Source organism: Coregonus clupeaformis, chromosome 7, assembly GCF_020615455.1.
Source record: "Coregonus clupeaformis isolate EN_2021a chromosome 7, ASM2061545v1, whole genome shotgun sequence".
NCBI classification, from domain to species: Eukaryota; Metazoa; Chordata; class Actinopteri; order Salmoniformes; family Salmonidae; genus Coregonus; species Coregonus clupeaformis.
Genome location: NC_059198.1, coordinates 36910684 through 36930422, shown reverse-complemented (window position 1 = coordinate 36930422; position 19739 = coordinate 36910684). Strand labels below are relative to the sequence as shown.

Below are 19739 nucleotides of genomic sequence, written 5' to 3'. Positions count from 1 at the left end.
ATTTACTTTTTTATACCTGGAATGTGTGTGTGTGTGTGTGTGTGTGGCTATTGCATGTGCCTGATGCCTTTCTATACTGTAGCTCTAACCACATCCATCTGGCCTCAGAGAGAGAGAGAGAGAGAGAGAGAGAGAGAGAGAGAGAGAGAGAGAGAGAGAGAGAGAGAGAGAGAGAGAGAGAGAGAGAGAGAGAGAGAGAGAGAGAGAGAGAGAGAGAGAGAGAGAGAGAGAGAGAGAGAGAGAGAGAGAGAGAGAGAGAGAGAGAGAGAGAGAGAGAGAGAGAGAGAGAGAGAGAGAGAGAGAGAGAGAGATAATATGACATTTGAAATGTCTCTATTCCTTTGGAGTGTAATGAGTGTAACGTTTACTGTAAATTTTTTATTGTTTATTTCACTTTTGTTAATTAACTATTTCACTTGCTTTGGCAACGTAGACATATGTTTCCCATGCCAATAAAGCCTTTTCATTTGAACTGAGATAGAGAGGAGAGAAAGAGCAAACAGCGCGTGAGAATCATGAAACCCTTCTCTTCTCTTCTCTGACAGACAGACCCTTGTCTTCTCTGACAGACAGACCCTTCTCTTCTCTGACAGACAGACCCTTCTCTTCTCTGACAGACAGACCCTTGTCTTCTCTGACAGACAGACCCTTGTCTTCTCTGACAGACAGACCCTTCTCTTCTCTGACAGACAGACCCTTCTCTTCTCTGACAGACAGACCCTTGTCTTCTCTGACAGACAGACCCTTGTCTTCTCTGACAGACAGACCCTTCTCTTCTCTGAAAGACAGACCATTCTCCTTCTCTGACGGACAGACCCTTCTCTTATCTGACAGACAGACCCTTCTCCTTTTCTGACAGACAGACCCTTGTCTTCTCTAGGAGAGAGTGATAGTGACACAGCATATTTCACCCATTAACAAGTGTCTCCTCCACAGTGTGTAAAACCACCAAGCCCTACTGTAGGACCCTGATGGATTCTCTCAATATCACAGCTCCACTGTTCACCGCTGGGCTGGCACAAGGTGTTTTATTATCTGAGCAGGTAGTTTGAAAGAAGCAGAGAGGGAGAGAGAGACAAGGAAAGCAAGAGGGAGGGAGGGAGATAAGGAGAGACAGATGGAGGAGGAGGGGCCAGGGGAGAATGACTGCCCCTTCTCATTAAAGTCACATAGTTCAGGCAATGTTTTCAGAAAACAGGATCCCCCATTATAGTAAATGGGAAAATGGCAATCTTCGTGTAAATAAACCTTTTTTTCTAAGACAATCATGGTACCAAATGTATGTTCTATTATTTTAAAATAGTTTCTAATGGCAGCCTGCAGTAGCCCAGTCGGCCTTCAACTTGAGGTACTCAAAAAGAGGGGGCAGAACTGAGCTAGCCTGAAACGTCACTTACAGGTCATTCTGAAAGTATTCAGTCCCCTTGACTTTTTCTACGTTTTGTTACGTTACAGCCTTATTCTAAAATGGATTAAATCGTTTTTTTCCCTCATCAATCTACGCACAATACCCCATAATGACAAAGCAAAAACAGGTATTTAGACATTTTTGCAAATGTATTACAAAAAACACCAGGAAATATCACATTTACATAAGTATTCAGACCCTTTATTCAGTACTTTGTTGAAGCAACTTTGGTAGCGATTATAGCCTTGAGTCTTCTTGGGTATGATGCTACAAGCTTGGCACACCTGTATTTGGGGAGTTTCTCCCATTCTTCTCAGCAGATCCTTTCAAGCTCTGTCTGGTTGGGTGGGGTGCTTCGCTGCACAGCAATTTTCAGGTCTCTCCAGAGATGTTCGATCTGGTTCAAATCCGGGCTATGGTCGTTTTGACATGATACACACAAATCATGTCCATTCAATTGAATTTATCACAGGTGGACTCCAATCAATTTGTAGAAACATCTCAAGGATGATCAATGGAAACAGGTTGAACAGGGCGGCAGGTAGCTTAGTGGTTAAGAGTGTTGTGCCAGAAACCGAAAGGTTGCTGGTTCTAATCCCCGAGCCGACTAGGTGAATAATCTGCCGATGTGTCCTTGAGCAAGGCACTTAACCCTAATTGCTCATGTAAGTCGCTCTGGATAAGAGCGTCTGCTAAATGACAAAAAAAATAAAATAACTGGGTCTGAATACTTATGTAAATAAGGTATTTCTTTTTTTTTTTTTTTTTATACATTTGCAAACATCTATTAAAACCTGTTATCACTTAGTCATTATGGGGTATTGTGTGTAGATTGATGAGAAAAAACCCAATATTGAATCCATTTTAGAATAAGGCTGTAATGTAACAAAATGTGGAAAAGGTCAAGGGGGTCTGAATACATTCCGAATGCACTTGTATGTCTCCATGAGACTGCATTCATTGGCTTCAATGTGCTATTGAGTCTTCAAATAGGACTACATGGTGTCACGTGATCGATAGCTTTATCCATTCATGTATACAGTCATTGGGGGGGACATGGAAAGTCTCGAACAATTGATACATCTAAACTGATTCTCGGTCACTTTGGAAGATTGAGTCGTTTACCTTTCTACTGTCTTTACACTTTCACTTCATTTATTTTACGGTCACATGTTTATCTTAGTTCAATACACACATTCTCTCTCTCTCTCTCTCTCTCTCTCTCTCTCTCTCTCTCTCTCTCTCTCTCTCTCTCTCTCTCTCTCTCTCTCTCTCTCTCTCTCTCTCTCTCTCTCTCTCTCTCTCTCTCTCTCTCTCTCTCTCTCTCTCTCTCTCTCTCTCTCTCTCTCTCTCAATTCTATTCTATTTAAGGGGCTTTATTGGCATCATCAAACCATTTGTTATTGTTGTAAAATTCTTTAGGTTGTCTCCTTTAAATGTTTAGATTTGATAGGGAAGCTGAGAGGTCAAATGTACTGTTTAGGTTTTCTACTGCCAAATTTACACCGTCACTATTACAGTGAAATATTTTGTCCAGGAAGTTATCTAAAAGGGATTGAATTTGTTGTTGCCTAATAGTTTTTTGGTAGGTTTACACACTATTTTCCTTCCATCTATAGCATTTCTTAATATTATTCAGTTCCTTTGGTTTTGATGCCTCTTGATTGAGTATTGCTCTGTTCAATTAGACTGTGATTTTGCTGTGATCTGATAGGGATGTCAGTGGGCTGACTGTGAACGCTCGGAGAGACTCTGGGTTGAGGTCAGTGATAAAGTAGTCTACAGTACTACTGCCAAGAGATGAGCTATAGGTGTACCTACCGTAGGAGTCCCTTCGAAGCCTACCATTGACTATGTACATACCCAGCGTGCGACAGAGCTGCAGGAGTTGTGACCCGTTTTTGTTGGTTATGTTGTCATAGTTGTGCCTAGGGGGGCATATGCGGGAGGGAATGCTGTCACCTCCAGGTAGGTGTTTGTCCCCCTGTGTGCTGAGAGTGTCAGGTTCTTATCCAGTTCTGGCATTTAGGTCGCCACAGACGAGTACATGTCCCTGGGCCTGGAAATTACTGATTTCCCCCTCTAGGGCGGCGCACGATTGGCCCAGCGTCATCCTGGTTTGCCCGGGGTAGGCCGTCATTGTAAATAAGAGTTTGCCCTTAACTGACTTGCCTAGTTAAATAAAGGATAAATAAAAATAAAAGGAAAGAGACTGTCTACTCCCTGAGTTCCTTCCCTGTTTTACTCCTGGTAGTTAGGTGGATGGGACAACCAGCTCTCTGTAACCTAGAAGGCAACCAGTGGGTCCATCTCCTCTATACCATGTTTCTTGTAGGATTACAATGTCTGTATTTCTGATGTATTTGGTGAAGTCCAGGTTCCTGCTCTTTAGGCCAAAGGCAGATGACCTCAGGCCTTGGATATTCCATTTACATTTACATTTTAGTCATTTAGCAGACGCTCTTATCCAGAGCGACTTACAGTTAGTGAGTGCATACAATTTTCATACATCCAGGCTTTGTGTTCCATAAAGTGTCTAATGTTGTTGGTCGTGTGGTTTGGCCTCAGACCAGTAAGTGTGAGCAGAGTCTGCTGAGCATCTGTTACATGCCATTGGTTTGGGCTAGTGTAAGATTGGGGGTTGGGCCTGTTTGCCTGCTCACGGCCTGGGCGTATGTGTGACTTTCATGTTGAGGCCCTCTTTGCGTGAGCGGAGGGCATGGGGTGGGCAGGAGGGGCATAGGTCTGATCTGAGGGGGCCTATATGGGATTGTGGGCATGTCCCCCTCTCTCTCTCTCTCTAAATTCAATTCAATTCAATTTAAGGGCTTTATTGGCATGGGAAACGTATGTTAACATTGCCATTCTCATCGACGGGGCTGTATGTTAACATTGCCATTCTCATCGACGGGGCTGTAGTGGAACAGGTTGAGAGCTTCAAGTTCCTTGGTGTCCACATCACCAACGAACTATCATGGTCCAAACACACCAAGACAGTCGTGAAGAGGGCACGACAAAGCCTATTCCCCCTCAGGAGACTGAAAAGATTTGGCATGGGTCCTCAGATCCTCAAAAAATTCTACAGCTGCACCATCGAGAGCATCCTGACTGGTTGCATCACCGCCTGGTATGGCAACTGCTTGGCCTCCGACCGCAAGGCACTACAGAGGGTAGTGCGTACGGCCCCAGTACATCACTGGGGCCAAGCTTCCTGCCATCCAGGACCTCTATACCAGGCGGTGTCAGAGGAAGGCCCTCAAAATTGTCAAAGACTCCAGCCACCCTAGTCATAGACTGTTCTCTCTGCTACCGGACGCAAGCGGTACCGGAGTGCCAAGTCTAGGTCCAAAAGACTTCTCAACAGCTTCTACCCCCAAGCCATAAGACTCCTGAACAGCTAATCATGGCTACCCGGACTATTTGCACTGCCCCCCACCCCCATCCTTTTTACGCTGCTGCTACTCTGTTAATTATTTATGCATAGTCACTTTAACTCTACCCACATGTACATATTACCTCAACTACCTCAACTAGTCGGTGCCCCGCACATTGACTCTGCAACGGTACCCCCTGTATATATAGCCTCCCTACTGTTACTTAATTTTACTTCTGCTCTTTTTTTTCTCAACACTTTTTTTGTTGTTGTTTTATTTTTACTTTTTTTGTTAAAAATAAATGCACTGTTGGTTAAGGGCTGTAAGTAAGCATTTCACTGTAATATCTGCACCTGTTGTATTCGGCGCATGTGACCAATAACATTTTATTTTATTTTATTTTATTTGAAGTAGATAGTAAACAAAAGTGAAATAAACAATAAATATTAACAGTAAACATTACACTCAGAAGTTCCAAAAGAATAAAGACATTTCAAATGTCATATTATGTATATATACAGTGTTGTAACAATGTGCAAATAGTTAAAGTACAAATGGAAAAATAAATAAACATAAATATGCGTTGTATTTACAATGGTGTTTGTTCTTCACTGGTTGCCCTTTTCTTGTGGCAACAGGTCACAAATCTTGCAGCTGTGATGGCACACTGTGGTTTTTCACCCAGTAGATAAGGGAGTTTATCAAAATTGGGTTTGTTTTCGAATTCTTTGTGGATCGCTGTAATCTGAGGGAAATATGTGTAGTGCAGCTCAGTTTCCACCTCATTTTGTGGGCAGTGTGCACATAGCCTGTCTTCTCTTGTGAGCCAGGTCTCTCTCTCTCTCTCTCTCTCTCTCTCTCTCTCTCTCTCTCTCTCTCTCTCCACCTCTTGACCTTCTCTACCTGCCATCTCCCCTCCCTCTCACCTTTCTCTCTCTTCTACTCTCTTCTTCTTCACCTTCTTTCTCCGTACATCCCATTTTTCAGAGGGCCTTGCAGGTTGCTTAGAAACCTTCTGAACATCTTGTTGGAGGTGATTATTCCAGACCAAAGCAGTGGAGCCGGAGCTTTAGGAGGATGTTGCTGTCTGGCTAATCACCACTGCCCCCGATGCAAGCACCAGTTAGCCTCGAGCTAGCCTAGAGCCAGGCTCATATCTACCTCTAGGTCTACCGGACGGGAGTAGCCAGCTAACTAGCTACTTGCTATCAGCTACCGTTAGCGGTTTTTCACCATTGTCCGTGGCCTGCACCACTCACCAGCCAGCTCTAGTCTGGACTATTATTCGGCCAGTCTGCACAGCGCGTTATCAGTTTTCTGCCGGAATCACTGAATCACTGGACCTTTAACTCCGGATTCATCGCTACCAGCTAGCTGCAACAAAATGGACGTTGTGGTCTGGCTAATCATCCTGAGCTAGGCCCATCTCCCGGCTATCTACCTCTGTCAACCGGACGGGACCACCTAGTGTTGACACGGAGCCCCGCCGATCCTACACGACTGGTCTGCCGACGAAATCGTCTGATGTGGTTACGACGTCGACCACGAAGATTCCATCTGCTAGCCCCGGCCCGCTAGCACACGCTAGCCGTGGCCTCTTCCTCGCTAGTGCTTTAGCAGCCTCCGAACTATCCTATTGCTGTTCACCGGACCTTATGATAACTCAGCTATACAGCTGATGTCTGCTGGACTGTTCCTTTTTACGGTACTGCATCCTGTTTATGTTTAGCCTCAGCCCAAACTGTGTCGTCATTACCAGCTGTTGTCTTAGCTCTCTCAAATTACACCTGTGATTGCTTTATGCCTCTCTCCCTTGTCAACATGGTTAGCTTATTGTTTTTTCGGTTATTTCTAATTGTACTATTTCACTGTAGATCCCCCAGCCCAGCTAAACCTGCCTTAGATAGCTCCTTTGTCCCACACGCGGAGAACGACTCAATTGGTGCCTCCAGTGATGCTATCTCTTTCATTGTTACCCAACGCTTAGGTTTACCTCCACTTTACTCATATCCTTCCATATCCTTGTCTGTACATAATGCCCTGAATCTTTTCTACAACACCCGGAAATCTGCCCCCTTTATTCTATGTACCCAACGCACTAGAAGACCAGCTCTTAAAGCCTTTAGCCGTATCCTTATTCTAGTCCTCCTCTGTTCCTCTGGTGATGTAGAGGCTAACCCAGGCCCTGCAGCCCTCAGTATCACTCCTACTCCCCAGGCGCTATCATTTGCTGACTTCTGTAATCGCAAAAGTCTTGGTTTCTTGCACGTAAATATCAGAAGTCTACTTCCTAAGTTTGAGTTATTCACTGCGTTAGCACACTCCACAACCCTAATGTTCTAGCAGTGTCTGAATCCTGGCTTAGGAAGGCCACCAAAATTCTGAAATTTCCATCCCCAACTATAACATTTTCCGTCTAGATAGAAATGCCAAAGGGGGTGGAGTTGCAATCTACTGTAGAGATAGCCTGCAGAGCTCTATCATACTATCCAGGTCTGTGCCCAAACAGTTTGAGCTTCTACTTCTAAAAATCCACCTTTCCAGAAATAAGTCTCTCACTGTTGCCGCTTGCTACAGACCCCCCTCAGCCCCCAGCTGTGCCCTGGATACCATATGTGAATTGATTGCCCCCCATTTATCCTCAGAGTTCGTACTGCTTGGTGACCTAAATTGGGATATGCTTAATACCCCGGCCATCCTACAATCCAAACTAGATGCCCTCAATCTCACACAAATTATCAACGAACCTACCAGGTACAACCCTAAATCCGTAAACATGGGTACCCTCATAGATATCATCCTGACTAACTTACCCTCTAAATACACCTCAGCTGTCTTCAACCAGGATCTCAGCGATCACTGCCTTATTGCCTGCATCCGTAACGGGTCCGCGGTCAAACGACCACCCCTCATCACTGTCAAACGCTCCCTAAAACACTTTAGCGAGCAGGCCTTCCTAATTGACCTGGCCCAGGTATCCTGGATGGATATAGATCTCATTCTGTCAGTAGAGGATGCCTGGTTGTTCCTTAAAAGTAATTTCCTCTCAATCTTAAATAAACATGCCCCATTCAAAAAATACAGAACTAAGAACAGATATAGCCCCTGGTTCTCCTCAGACTTGACTGCCCTTGACCAGCACAAAAACATCCTGTGGCGTACTGCATTAGCATCAAATAGCCCCCGCGATATGCAACTTTTCAGGGAAGTTAGGAACCAATATACACAAGCAGTCAGGAAAGCAAAGGCAAACTTTTTCAAACAGAAATTTGCATCCTGTAGCACTAACTCCAAAAAAGTTTTGGGACACTGTAAAGTCCATGGAGAATAAGAGCACTTCCTCCCAGCTGCCCACTGCACTGAGGCTAGGAAACACTATCACCACCGATAAATCTACAATAATCGAGAATTTCAACAAGCATTTTGCTACGGCTGGCCATGCTTTCCACCTGGCTACCACTACCCCCGGCCACCAACTCTGCACCCTCCGCTGCAACTTGCCCATGCCCCCCCGCTTCTCCTTCACACAAATTCAGAGAGCTGATGTTCTGAAAGAGCTGCAAAATCTGGACACCTACAAATCAGCTGGGCTAGACAATCTGGACCCTTTCTTTCTAAAACTAGCCGCCGAAATTGTCGCAACCCCTATTACTAGTCTGTTCAACCTCTCTTTCATAACGTCTGAGATCCCCTGTAACGATCCCGGCAGTCTGAGTCGGGTCCGGTCTGTGGACTAGTTGTTATGTTCGTGATCTCCAGTTTCCCGAGGGTTCTGGAACGCTCCGGGGAGCTCTCTTGATTTCCGCACCTGCATCCCATCAGCAATCTGCACACCTGGTCCTGATCATCACCCTTCTTAGGCTCTGGCCTAACATCCATTCCCTGCCGGATCGTTAGCCATGAACAGTAGGTTTACCAGAGTATCAGTCTTAGAGCCTAGCTGTTAGTTTTGTTGTTTTTGCACCTTGTTGGTTTGTTGCTTACTTACCCCCGTTTTGTTCCATCTGCAGTCACCCGTCCGGAACCTTCATCCAACCTCTGCCTGGTGGTCGGCGGCTGCCGACCCAGGATGGGATCAACCACTGCACCCCCCAACAACTAATCAACGCCGCCCGCTCTGTTCCCTGGATTATTCAGCATCACTCTTGAACTTGTAAATAAACACTCCCCTTCGTTTCAACTTACCTTGTCCTGGTCTGCTTCTGGGTTCTGGCTAGCAACTCGTGACAGAACGATCCGGCCAGTAATGAACCCAGCGGACCTGGACTCTGTTCGCCATGCCATTACCCAGCAGGAGAAGATGTTGGGCCATCATAGCACGGTACTACAGGAGATCGCGTTGTCAGTTCGGAACCTTTCACCGGTCTGACGGAGGTCCAGAACCAACGCAAGTGTCCGGTGGAAGATCCACTACCGGTTTCACCCATCTCGCCTGCCGCTTCTGAAGCTGTGTCCTTCCGTGAGCCCAAGGTTCCGACACCGGATAAATATGAGGGGGAGCTGGGAAGATGCCGTTCCTTCCTTATGCAGTGTGGATTAGTGTTCGATCTACAGCCCTACTCTTATGCCACAGACAAGGCTAGGATAGCCTTTGTGATTGAGTTGCTGCGTGGTCGAGCGCTGGAGTGGGCTTCAGCCGTTTGGGAACGACAGGATCCCTGCATGGCTTCATACCAGGGGTTCACGGCCGAGATGAGGAAGCTCTTCGACCATTCCGTCCGAGGGAGGGACGCAGCTAGGCGCCTGTTTTCGCTTCGCCAAGGAACTCGCAGCGTGGCCGACTTCGTGATCGAGTTCAAGACGTTGGCTATGGAGAGTGGGTGGAATGAGGAGGCTCTGCAAGCGGCCTTTTACCAGGGTCTGTCGGAGCAGCTCAAGGATGAGTTGATCTCCTATCCGGAGTCTAGTGACCTGGACAGCTTGGTAGCCTTGTCTATTCGGGTGGATAATCGAGTCCGAGAGCGAAGGAGGGAGAAGCAATGGGCTCCGTCCAACCGATCAGCTTCTCAGGTTCCAGTCGGGTCGTCAAACTGCGCGGCTCGCTAAAGTTGGGAGGACTTTTAGCGAGCCAGTTTCGACCTCTCAATACCTCTGTCAGACCCCGTTTCCCGGCTACCCTTATGAACAGGAATCAGAGCTTAGCGATTAACGCTTTATCGATTCAGGTGCCGATGGAAGCTTTCTAGATGCCGAGTTGGTGGAACAGCTGGGGCTTTCCAAGGAGCAATTGCCGGAAGCCATTGAAGCTACCACTCTGGACGGCAGTAGTCTGGCACGTATCACGATGAGGACTGAACCGGTTAAGATGCGGTTGTCGGGGAATCATTCTGAGATGATTTCATTCTTCATTCTGCCGTCTTCCCAGGTTCCTCTGGTCCTTGGATACCCCTGGCTGAAGGAACACAATCCCACGTTCGATTGGGTGACGGGCAAGGTAACGAGTTGGAGCCTTGATTGTCATGCTAACTGTCTCAAGACTGCCTGCCCCCATTCGGTTCCCAGTCAGGTGATTGAGGCTAAACCCCCCAGATTTGTCCCTGGTTCCCGAGACATATCACGATTTGGGGGAAGTTTTCAGTAAGCAGAAGGCTCTGTCACTCCCTCCCCCACCGACCATATGATTGTGCCATCAACCTGTTCCCTGGAGCTGTCTACCCCAAGGGAAGGTTATACAGTATCTCCCGACCTGAACGTGAGGCTTTGGAGACCTACATCAAGGAGTCCCTAGCTGCTGGTCTCGTTTCGTCCCTTCGTCATCACCCCTGGGGGCAGGATTCTTCTTTGTGGGTAAGAAGGATGGCTCTCTTCGACCGTGTATTGATTATCGGGGTTGAATGACATCACGGTCAAGAACAAGTATCCCCTGCCCTTGATGAGTTCTGCCTTCGACTCCTTACAGGGTGCTACGGTGTTCACCAAGCTAGACCTACGCAATGCGTATCACATGGTCCGGATCAGAGAGGGGGACGAGTGGTTGACGGGTTTCAATACACCGATGGGTCACTTCGAGTATCAGGTGATGCCGTTTGGACTGACCAATGCTCCAGCGGTATTCCAGAGTATGGTGAACGACGTCCTGAGAGAGTATGATCGGTCTCTTTGTGTTTGTTTACCTGGATGACATTCTGATCTTCTCGAAGGAACCTTCCGACCACGTCCAGCATGTCCGGCAGGTTCTGCAGCGATTGTTGGAGAATCGCCTGTTCGTGAAGGCCGAGAAGTGCGAGTTTCACGCCCACACGACATCCTTTTCGGGTACATCATCTCCAGGGGAGAGATTAGGATGGACCAGGAGAAGGTTAGAGCGGTTCTGGAATGGGCCCAGCCCGGTACGAGATTGCAGCTCCAGAGATTTTTGGGGTTTGCGAATTTCTACCGCAGATTCATCCGGGATTACAGCCGTGTGGCTCCGTTAACTGCCTTGACTTCCAGTATCAGGACCTTCAAGTGGAATCCGGAGGCGGATCGAGCGTTTCTGGATTTGAAGAGGCGATTCACCAACGCACCGATTCTCTCTCAACCGGACACGGCCCGTCAGTTCGTCGTTGAAGTGGACGCGTCTGATGTGGGAGTTGGCGCCATCCTGTCGCAGAGCGATGCTCCACGGACAGTAAACTCCATCCCTGCGCCTACTACTCTCGTCGCCTTTCGCCTGCGGAGAGGAATTACGATGTGGGTAACCGGGAGCTTCTGCGGTGAAACTTGCCTTGGAGGAGTGGCGCCACTGGTTGGAGGGGGCGGAGCAACCGTTTATTGTCTGGACTGACCACAAGAATCTTGCTTACGTGCAATCGGCTAAACGTCTCAACTCCCGTCAGGCCAGGTGGGCGTTGTTTTCGGACGATTCAAGTTTTCCCTGACGTTCCGACCTGGATCTAAGAACGGCAAGGCGGACGCCTTGTCCCGGATGTTCTCCAAGACGGAGGAGAGTGGGTCCAAGACCGAGACAATTCTCCCCCGGAACTGCGTCGTGGGAGCAGTTATGTGGAAGATTGAGGAGGAGGTGCTGGCGGCCCTTCGGACTCAGCCCGGTCCCGGTAACGGTCCACCCGGTCGGTTGTTTGTGCCTGAGTCGGTTCGTCCTGCTGTCCTCAAATGGTCCCACGCCAGCAAGATGGCTTGTCACCCTGGCGTGGCTCGGACAATGGCGTTTCTTCGCAGACGCTTTTGGTGGCCTGCCATGGCCGAGGATACTCGGGGTTATGTTGCTGCCTGTCCAGTGTGTGCGCAGAATAAGAGTACCAATCGGCCCAGCTCTGGACTACTTCACCCCTTCCTATTCCCCGGCGACCATGGTCGCACCTGGCCCTGGACTTTGTCACTGGGTTGCCCGCTTCTGAGGGGAACACGGTCGTTCTGACTATCGTGGACAGATTCAGCAAGTTCGCCCACTTTGTGCCTATTGCCAAGCTTCCCTCTGCCTCGGAGACGTCCGAGATCCTGGTTAGGGAGGTTTTCAGGGTCCACGGGTTGCCCAGTGATATCGTTTCCGACCGTGGCCCTCAGTTTACACTCTGCTGTCTGGAAGTCCTTCTGTTTGGCCATTGGAGCTACAGTCAGTCTCACATCTGGTTTTCACCCCCAATCTAATGGTCAGGCGGAGAGAGCCAACCAGAAGATGGAATCCACGCTACGCTGTCTGGCCTCTTCCAACCCCACCTCCTGGGTCTCTCAGTTGCCTTGGGTTGGAGTATGCCCACAATACTCTCCCTACATCTGCCACTGGGATGTCTCCCTTCCAGTGCCTGTATGGCTACCAACCTCCCTTGTTCCCTTCTCAGGAGAAGGAGCTCTCAGTGCCTTCTGTTCAGGTCCATATTCGCCGTTGCCACCGGACCTGGCATCGGGCCAGAAAAGCACTCCTTAGAGTTTCGGACCGGTATCAGCTCCAGGCGAATCGTCGCCGGATCCCCGCTCCCATCTACACCATCGGAGATAGGGTCTGGTTGGCCACGGGATCTTCCCTACGGACTGAGTCTAGGAAGTTGTTACCGGGTTCATTGGTCCGTTTGTGGTGGAGAAGGTGATCAATCCGGTGGCAGTTCGACTCAAACTCCCGAGGACGCTCAGAGTCCATCCCACCTTTCATGTCTCCTGCCTCAAGCCTGTTTTCCTCAGTCCTCTGTTGCCTCCTCCGCCTCCTCCTCCTCCTCCTCGGATGATCGGAGGTGGTCCTGCCTACACGGTGCGTCGCATCATGGATTCCAGACGGCGGGGCCGGGGTTTCCAGTATCTCGTGGACTGGGAGGGGTATGGTCCTGAAGAGAGGAGTTGGATTCCGCGGCGACAGGTCCTAGATGCTGACCTCATCAGTGACTTCTACCGCCTCCATCCTGGCGCTCCGGGAGTCCGCCCGGTGGCGTTGTCGGAGGGGGACTGTAACGATCCCGGCAGTCTGAGTCGGGTCCGGTCTGTGGACTAGTTGTTATGTTCGTGATCTCCAGTTTCCCGAGGGTTCTGGAACGCTCCGGGAGCTCTCTTGATTTCCGCACCTGCATCCCATCAGCAATCTGCACACCTGGTCCTGATCATCACCCTTCTTAGGCTCTGGCCTAACATCCATTCCCTGCCGGATCGTTAGCCATGAACAGTAGGTTTACCAGAGTATCAGTCTTAGAGCCTAGCGTTAGTTTTGTTGTTTTTGCACCTTGTTGGTTTGTTGCTTACTTACCCCCGTTTTTGTTCCATCTGCAGTCACCCGTCCGGAACCTTCATCCAACCTCTGCCTGGTGGTCGGCGGCTGCCGACCCAGGATGGGCTCAACCACTGCACCCCCAACAACTAATCAACGCCGCCCGCTCTGTTCCCTGGATTATTCAGCATCACTCTTGAACTTGTAAATAAACACTCCCCTTCGTTTCAACTTACCTTGTCCTGGTCTGCTTCTGGGTTCTGGCTAGCAACTCGTGACATCCCCAGAGATTGGAAAGCTGCCGCGGTCATCCCCCTCTTCAAAGGGGGTGACACTCTAGATCCAAACTGCTACAGACCTATATCCATCCTGCCCTGCCTTTCGAAAGTATTTGAAAGCCAAGTTAACAAACAGATCACCGACCATTTCGAATACCACCGTACCTTCTCCGCTATGCAATCCGGTTTCCGAGCTGGTCATGGGTGTACTTCAGCCACGCTCAAGGTCCTAAACGATATTATAACCGCAATTGATAATAGACAGTACTGTGCAGCCGTCTTCATCGACCTGGCCAAGGCTTTCGACTCTGTCAACCACCGCATTCTTATTGGCAGACTAAATAGCCTTGGTTTCTAAAAATGACTGCCTCGCCTGGTTCACCAAGTACTTCTCAGATAGAGTTCAGTGTGTCAAATCGGAGGGCCTGTTGTCTGGACCTATGGCAGTCTCTATGGGGGTGCCACAGGGTTAAATTCTTGGGCCGACACTTTTCTCCGTGTATATCAATGATGTCGCTCTTGCTGCTGGTGACTCTCAGATCCACCTCTACGCAGACGACACCATTTTGTATACATCTGGCCCTTCATTGGACACTGTGTTAACAAACCTCCAAACGAGCTTTAATGCCATACAACACTCCTTCAGTAGCCTTCAACTGCTCTTAAACACTAGTAAAACTAAATGCATGCTTTTCAATCGAACGCTGCTGGCACCTGCCCACCCGACTAGAATCACCACTCTCGACGGGTCTGACCTAGAGTATGTGGACAACTACAAATACCTAGGTGTCTGGTTAGACTGTAAACTCTCCTTCCAGACTCACATTAAGAATCTCCAATCCAAAGTTAAATCTAGAATCGGCTTCCTATTTCGCAACAAAGCCTCCTTCACTCATGCTGCCAAACATGCCCTCGTAAAACTGACTATCCTACCGATCCTTGACTTCGGCGATGTCATTTACAAAATAGCCTCCAACACTCAACTCAGCAAATTGGATGTAGTCTATCACAGTGCCATCCGTTTTGTCTCCAAAGCCCCATACACTACCCACCACTGTGACTTGTACGCTCTTGTTGGCTGGTCCTCACTACATGTTCGTCGTCAAACCCACTGGCTCCAGGTCATCTATAAATCACTGCTAGGCAAATCCCTGCCTTATCTTAGCTCATTGGTCACCATAGCAGCACCCACCCGTAGTCTGCGCTCCAGCAGGTATATCTCACTGGTCATTCCCAAAGCCAACACCTCCTTTGGCCGCCATTCCTTCCAGTTCTCTGCTGCCAATGACTGGAACGAATTGCAAAAATCTCTGAAGCTGGAGACTCTTATCTCCCTCACTAACTTTAAGCATCAGTTGTCAGAGCACCTTACCGATCACTGCACCTGTACACAGCCCATCTGAAATTAGCCCACCCAACTACCTCATCCCTATATTGTTATTTATTTTGCTCTTTTGCACCCCAGTATCTCTATTTGCACATAATCTCTTGCACATCTAGCATTCCAGTGTTAATACTAATTGTAATTATTTTGCACTATAGCCTATTTATTGCCTTACCTCCATAACTTGCTACATTTGCACACACTGTATATATATATTTTCTCTTGTATTTTTGACTTTATGTTTTTTTTTTACCCCATATGTAACTCTGTGTTCATGTTTTTATCGCACTGCTTTGCTTTATCTTGGCCAGGTCGCAGTTGTAAATGAGAACTTGTTCTCAACTGGCTTCCCTGGTTAAATAAAGGTGAAAAAAAAATAGGAGGAGGGCAGCCTCCCTCGTCTGTGTGGAGCCCAGATAGTGGCTCAGAAACATCTCTCTTAATTGGCTGTCAGACTGAAGTTGGACTGAAGCCATTATAAGGAAAGAAGAGTCATACTTCCCATGCTTCACATTACAATGTGTGACTGGCTGGATGGATGAAGGACTCAATACTTTTGTGACACTCACACCAGCAAGGGGATTGCTTCTGGATATATGGTGTGGATTTATGGCTGTGTGAATGTGTGTGTGTGTGTGTGTGTGTGTGGCTGTGTGTATGTGTGTATGTGTATTTGGCTGTGTGTGTGTGTGTGGCTGTGTGTGTGTGTGTGTGTGTGTGTGGCTGTGTGTTTGTGTGTGTGTGTGTGTGTGTGGCTGTGTGTGTGTGTGTGGCTGTGTGTGTGGCTGTGTGTGTGTGTGTGTGTGTGTGTGTGTGTGTGTGTGTGTGTGTGTGGCTGTGTGTGTGTGGCTGTGTGTGTGTGTGTGTGTGTGTGTGTGTGTGGCTGTGTGTTTGTGCGTGTACATGCGTATGAATGTATGTGTGTGTCCCCTACCTTTCCTCTCTGTTCTGCCCCACACACACTCGTCCTCCATGGCGCGGGGTGGGGTTGCTGCAGGACCTCTGGCGGACCTGGAAGCCAATGCCACAGCTGGTGCTACAGGGGACCCACAGAGTCCAGGGGCTCCACACACCGTTCCTATGGAGACACCACAGACCACAGGGTTACACACACACACACATAGAGAGAGAGGGGTGGAGAAAGACAGAACGCTTGCTATTGAGTAAATGTTTCTGCTATCGAATAAAATACACACTGTATTTCATTTATTAACTTAAACATGAACTGTAAGCTTTTAGAGTCTGTGTGAGCAAAGGGCAGATGGATTGATTGACAAATACCAATGGAAAGACAGGCAGAACAATAGACAGTCAGTCAGACAGACAGACAGACAGACAGACAGACAGACTGTATACCTGGAGCAGTTGGCGACCTCCACGCTGAGTCCGTGACAGGACTGACCCCCACACTGGGGTGTGGGGTTATCACAAGGCCTGGTCCGACACAGACAGGAACCAGCACTGCCCCCATCAGTCTGGCTACAGGCCCCCCAGCCTGACCACTGCCCAAACCCTCCATCCACCGTCACTTTACGCACCTGGGGAGATCACAGGGAGAAAATACTTCAAACTAGGGTGGAGGTCAACAGAAAGGAATGATGGCTATAGGGACAGAGAGAATGAGAGAGATGGAAATCTGATGCACCATGGGTAATACACAGTGAAGGAGTTGGAATAGGGGGAGGAGGTTGGGGAGGATGGCGGGAACAGATAGGGAGAGAGATAAATGTGCACCATCAGGGACGATGACTAAAACTGGTATTCATGTGTAATCACTAGAGATATGGAGATATGGATCTATGGAGATATAGAGATATGGAGATATGGAGATATGGAGATATGGAGATATAGAGATATGGATATATAGAGATATGGAGATATGGATCTATGGAGATATAGAGATATGGAGATATAGAGATATGGATATATAGAGATATGGAGATATGGATCTATGGAGATATAGAGATATGCAGACATAGAGATATGGATATATAGAGATATGGAGATATGGATATATAGAGATATAGAGAGATAGAGATATGGAGATATGTAGATATAAAGATATGTAGATATGTAGATATGGATATATAGAGATATGGAGATATAGAGAGATAGATATATGTAGATATAGAGATATGTAGATATAGACATATGTCGATATGTAGATATGGATATATAGAGATATGGAGATATGGAGATATAGAGATATGGAGATATGGAGATATAGAGATATAGAGAGATATATATATGTAGATATAGAGATATGTAGATATGTAGATATAGAGATATGGAGATATGGAGATATAGAGATATGTAGATATAGAGATATAGAGATATGGACACCACGAGATGTATCCAAAGGAGGAGATATATAAATAAAAAGATAGTATGATTTTTTAAATTATAATTCACAAGGGACAAAACACATAGTTCAGCTGAGTAAAACATAAGGGAAATGAATGATGAGAGAGAAAAAACGCTCTTATCCAGAGCGACTTACAGTTAGTGAGTGGATACATTTTGAACTGAAACTGAACTGAACTGAAATAAAATCTGCCCTTCTATTATTGGTAATTGAACCCAGTCGACAGTCTAAATTGGAAGACCTTACTATGAGAGAAACACATTCTCATGAATGGAGAGAGATGATGCAGAGATGGAGAGAGAGCACAGAGAGAGAGAGAGAGAACAGAGGAAGCGAGAGAAAGAGAAAGCGAGAGAGAGAGAGAGTGAGAGCGAGAGGGAGCAGAGAGAGATCAGAGAGGAAGCAACAGAGAAAGAGAGAGAGAGGAGAGAGAGAGAGAAAGAGAGAGAGAGAGAGGAAGAGAACGAAAGAAAGAGAGAGGGGGAGCAGAGAAAGAGACCAGAGAGAGGAAGAGAGAGAGAGGGGAGGGAGAGAAAGGGAGAGAGCTATATTGCATCTCTTTTAGCTAAGACGGATAAAGAATAGATGCTAAGGAGATGAAAAGCTATAATATATGCTAATGAGATGAAAGGCTTGAATAGATGCTAATGAAATGAAAGGCTTGAATAGATGCTAATGGTATTAAAGGCTAGAATAGATACTAATGAGATGAAAGGCTAGAATAGATGCAAATGAGATGAAAGGCCAGAATATATGCTAATGTGATGAAATGCTAGAGTATATGCTAAGGATATGAAAAGCTAGAAGATATGCTAATGTAGAAAGGCTTGAATAGATGCTAATGGTATTAAAGGCTAGAATAGATGCTAATGAAATGAAAGGCTAGAATATATGCTAATTATATGAAAGGCTAGAATAGATGCTAATGAAATGAAAGGCTAAAATATATGCTAATCAGATAAAAGGCTTGAATAGATGCTAATGAGATGAAAGGCTTGAATAGACGCTAATGAGATGAAAGGCTTGAATAGAGGGATGGACAAAAGGGTGATATTTTGCTGCCGAGGCGAGGGCTAGATAAAACAATAGTTTGTGGGGGGAAGAAAAGTGTTTTGTATTACATATATACGCTAGGAAACATCACAGCAAGAATAATTGATTATTTCACGGTCTCAGTGGAATTGCATCAGCAGACTTCTCTATCGTTTCTCACACATATTAGAGAAAGTGCAATTTATTCTTGGGTTTGAAATCAGTGTGCTGTAGAGGGAGAAGGGAATAGGATGCTTCCATTCAATTTCAGTTTCAGTTTGAAATGTTAAAAACATAAGGTGAATAGGATGCTTCCATTTCATTCCAGGTTCAGTTTTTCCATTCGTAGTTTAATTGCCTAAAAAATACATTCGGTGAACATGGTGACTAAGATTTATTTTACTTAACTTAAAACTAAAAAAATACAAACTTCTTAAAACTTTAACAAAAACTTTTTCCCTATTGTTTATTTCCACAGGGAGTCCAGTCCAGCACCAGATGGTTTTGCGAATAGGTTGGTAAAGCTGTCTCCTGTCTACCCACTCACTGAGCTACTACACATTACACCTAGGAACAGGTCCCTATCCAGATCTTAACCACAAAAATATGTCAAATATAAACTTCATCTATCCTCTAAGTTCTCTGAAAGTTCAGTTCCATGGTGAGGAAAACCACTTTAAAATCACAAAAGCCTATTAGGGTAATGTGAATACATCTCCATGCAGTAACATCACAAAAGCATCATTGACTTTGTAGTCATTTTTATCCCCAATATTCCTGTCTCTTCTCTTTTAACAGTTAAAGGGATACTTCAGGATTTTGGCAATGAGGCCCTTTATCTACTTCCCCAGAGTCAGACGAACTCGTGGCAGTGGAGGCTCCTCAAAGGAGGAAGGGGAGGACCATCCTCCTCAGTGAAATTTCATAAAAATAAAAATAGTGAAACATTAAGAAAGTTATCCTTTTTAGATAAAACTATGCTAAATATATTCATATGTCACCAAATAATTGATTAAAATACACTGTTTTGCAGTAACTTCAACAGCACTGTCTGGGGTAGCACCATGGTGTAGCCGGGGGACATTGGTCCTCCTCTGGCTACATTGACTTCAATACAAAACATAGGAGGCTCGTAGGCCTCACCCCCTTCCATAGACATACATGGTAATTGTGACCACTTCCGGAGGACGTCCTCCAATCAAAGCTTTTGCAGTATGAACTGACATGTTGTCCATACAATCAGAGAATTAGGATCAGAGAATGAAC

General features: G+C 46.6%; 1 protein-coding gene across 3 annotated transcripts in view; it reads right to left on the bottom strand.

Annotated features, from left to right (window-relative positions):
- LOC121569346 (semaphorin-5A) overlaps positions 1-19739 on the bottom strand; it is a 269684-nt gene that overhangs the window by 61087 nt on the left and 188858 nt on the right. For all 3 annotated transcript variants that reach the window (XR_006001351.2, XM_041880229.2, XM_041880230.2), the window contains exons 13-14: positions 16433-16614; positions 16011-16154 (exon numbers count right to left, since the gene is read on the bottom strand). Coding sequence is in view for 2 of the 3 variants with exons in the window: in XM_041880229.2 (XP_041736163.2) it covers positions 16011-16154; positions 16433-16614 (326 nt within the window). In the remaining variant the exon portion in view is untranslated. The remainder of the gene's footprint in view (positions 1-16010; positions 16155-16432; positions 16615-19739) is intronic.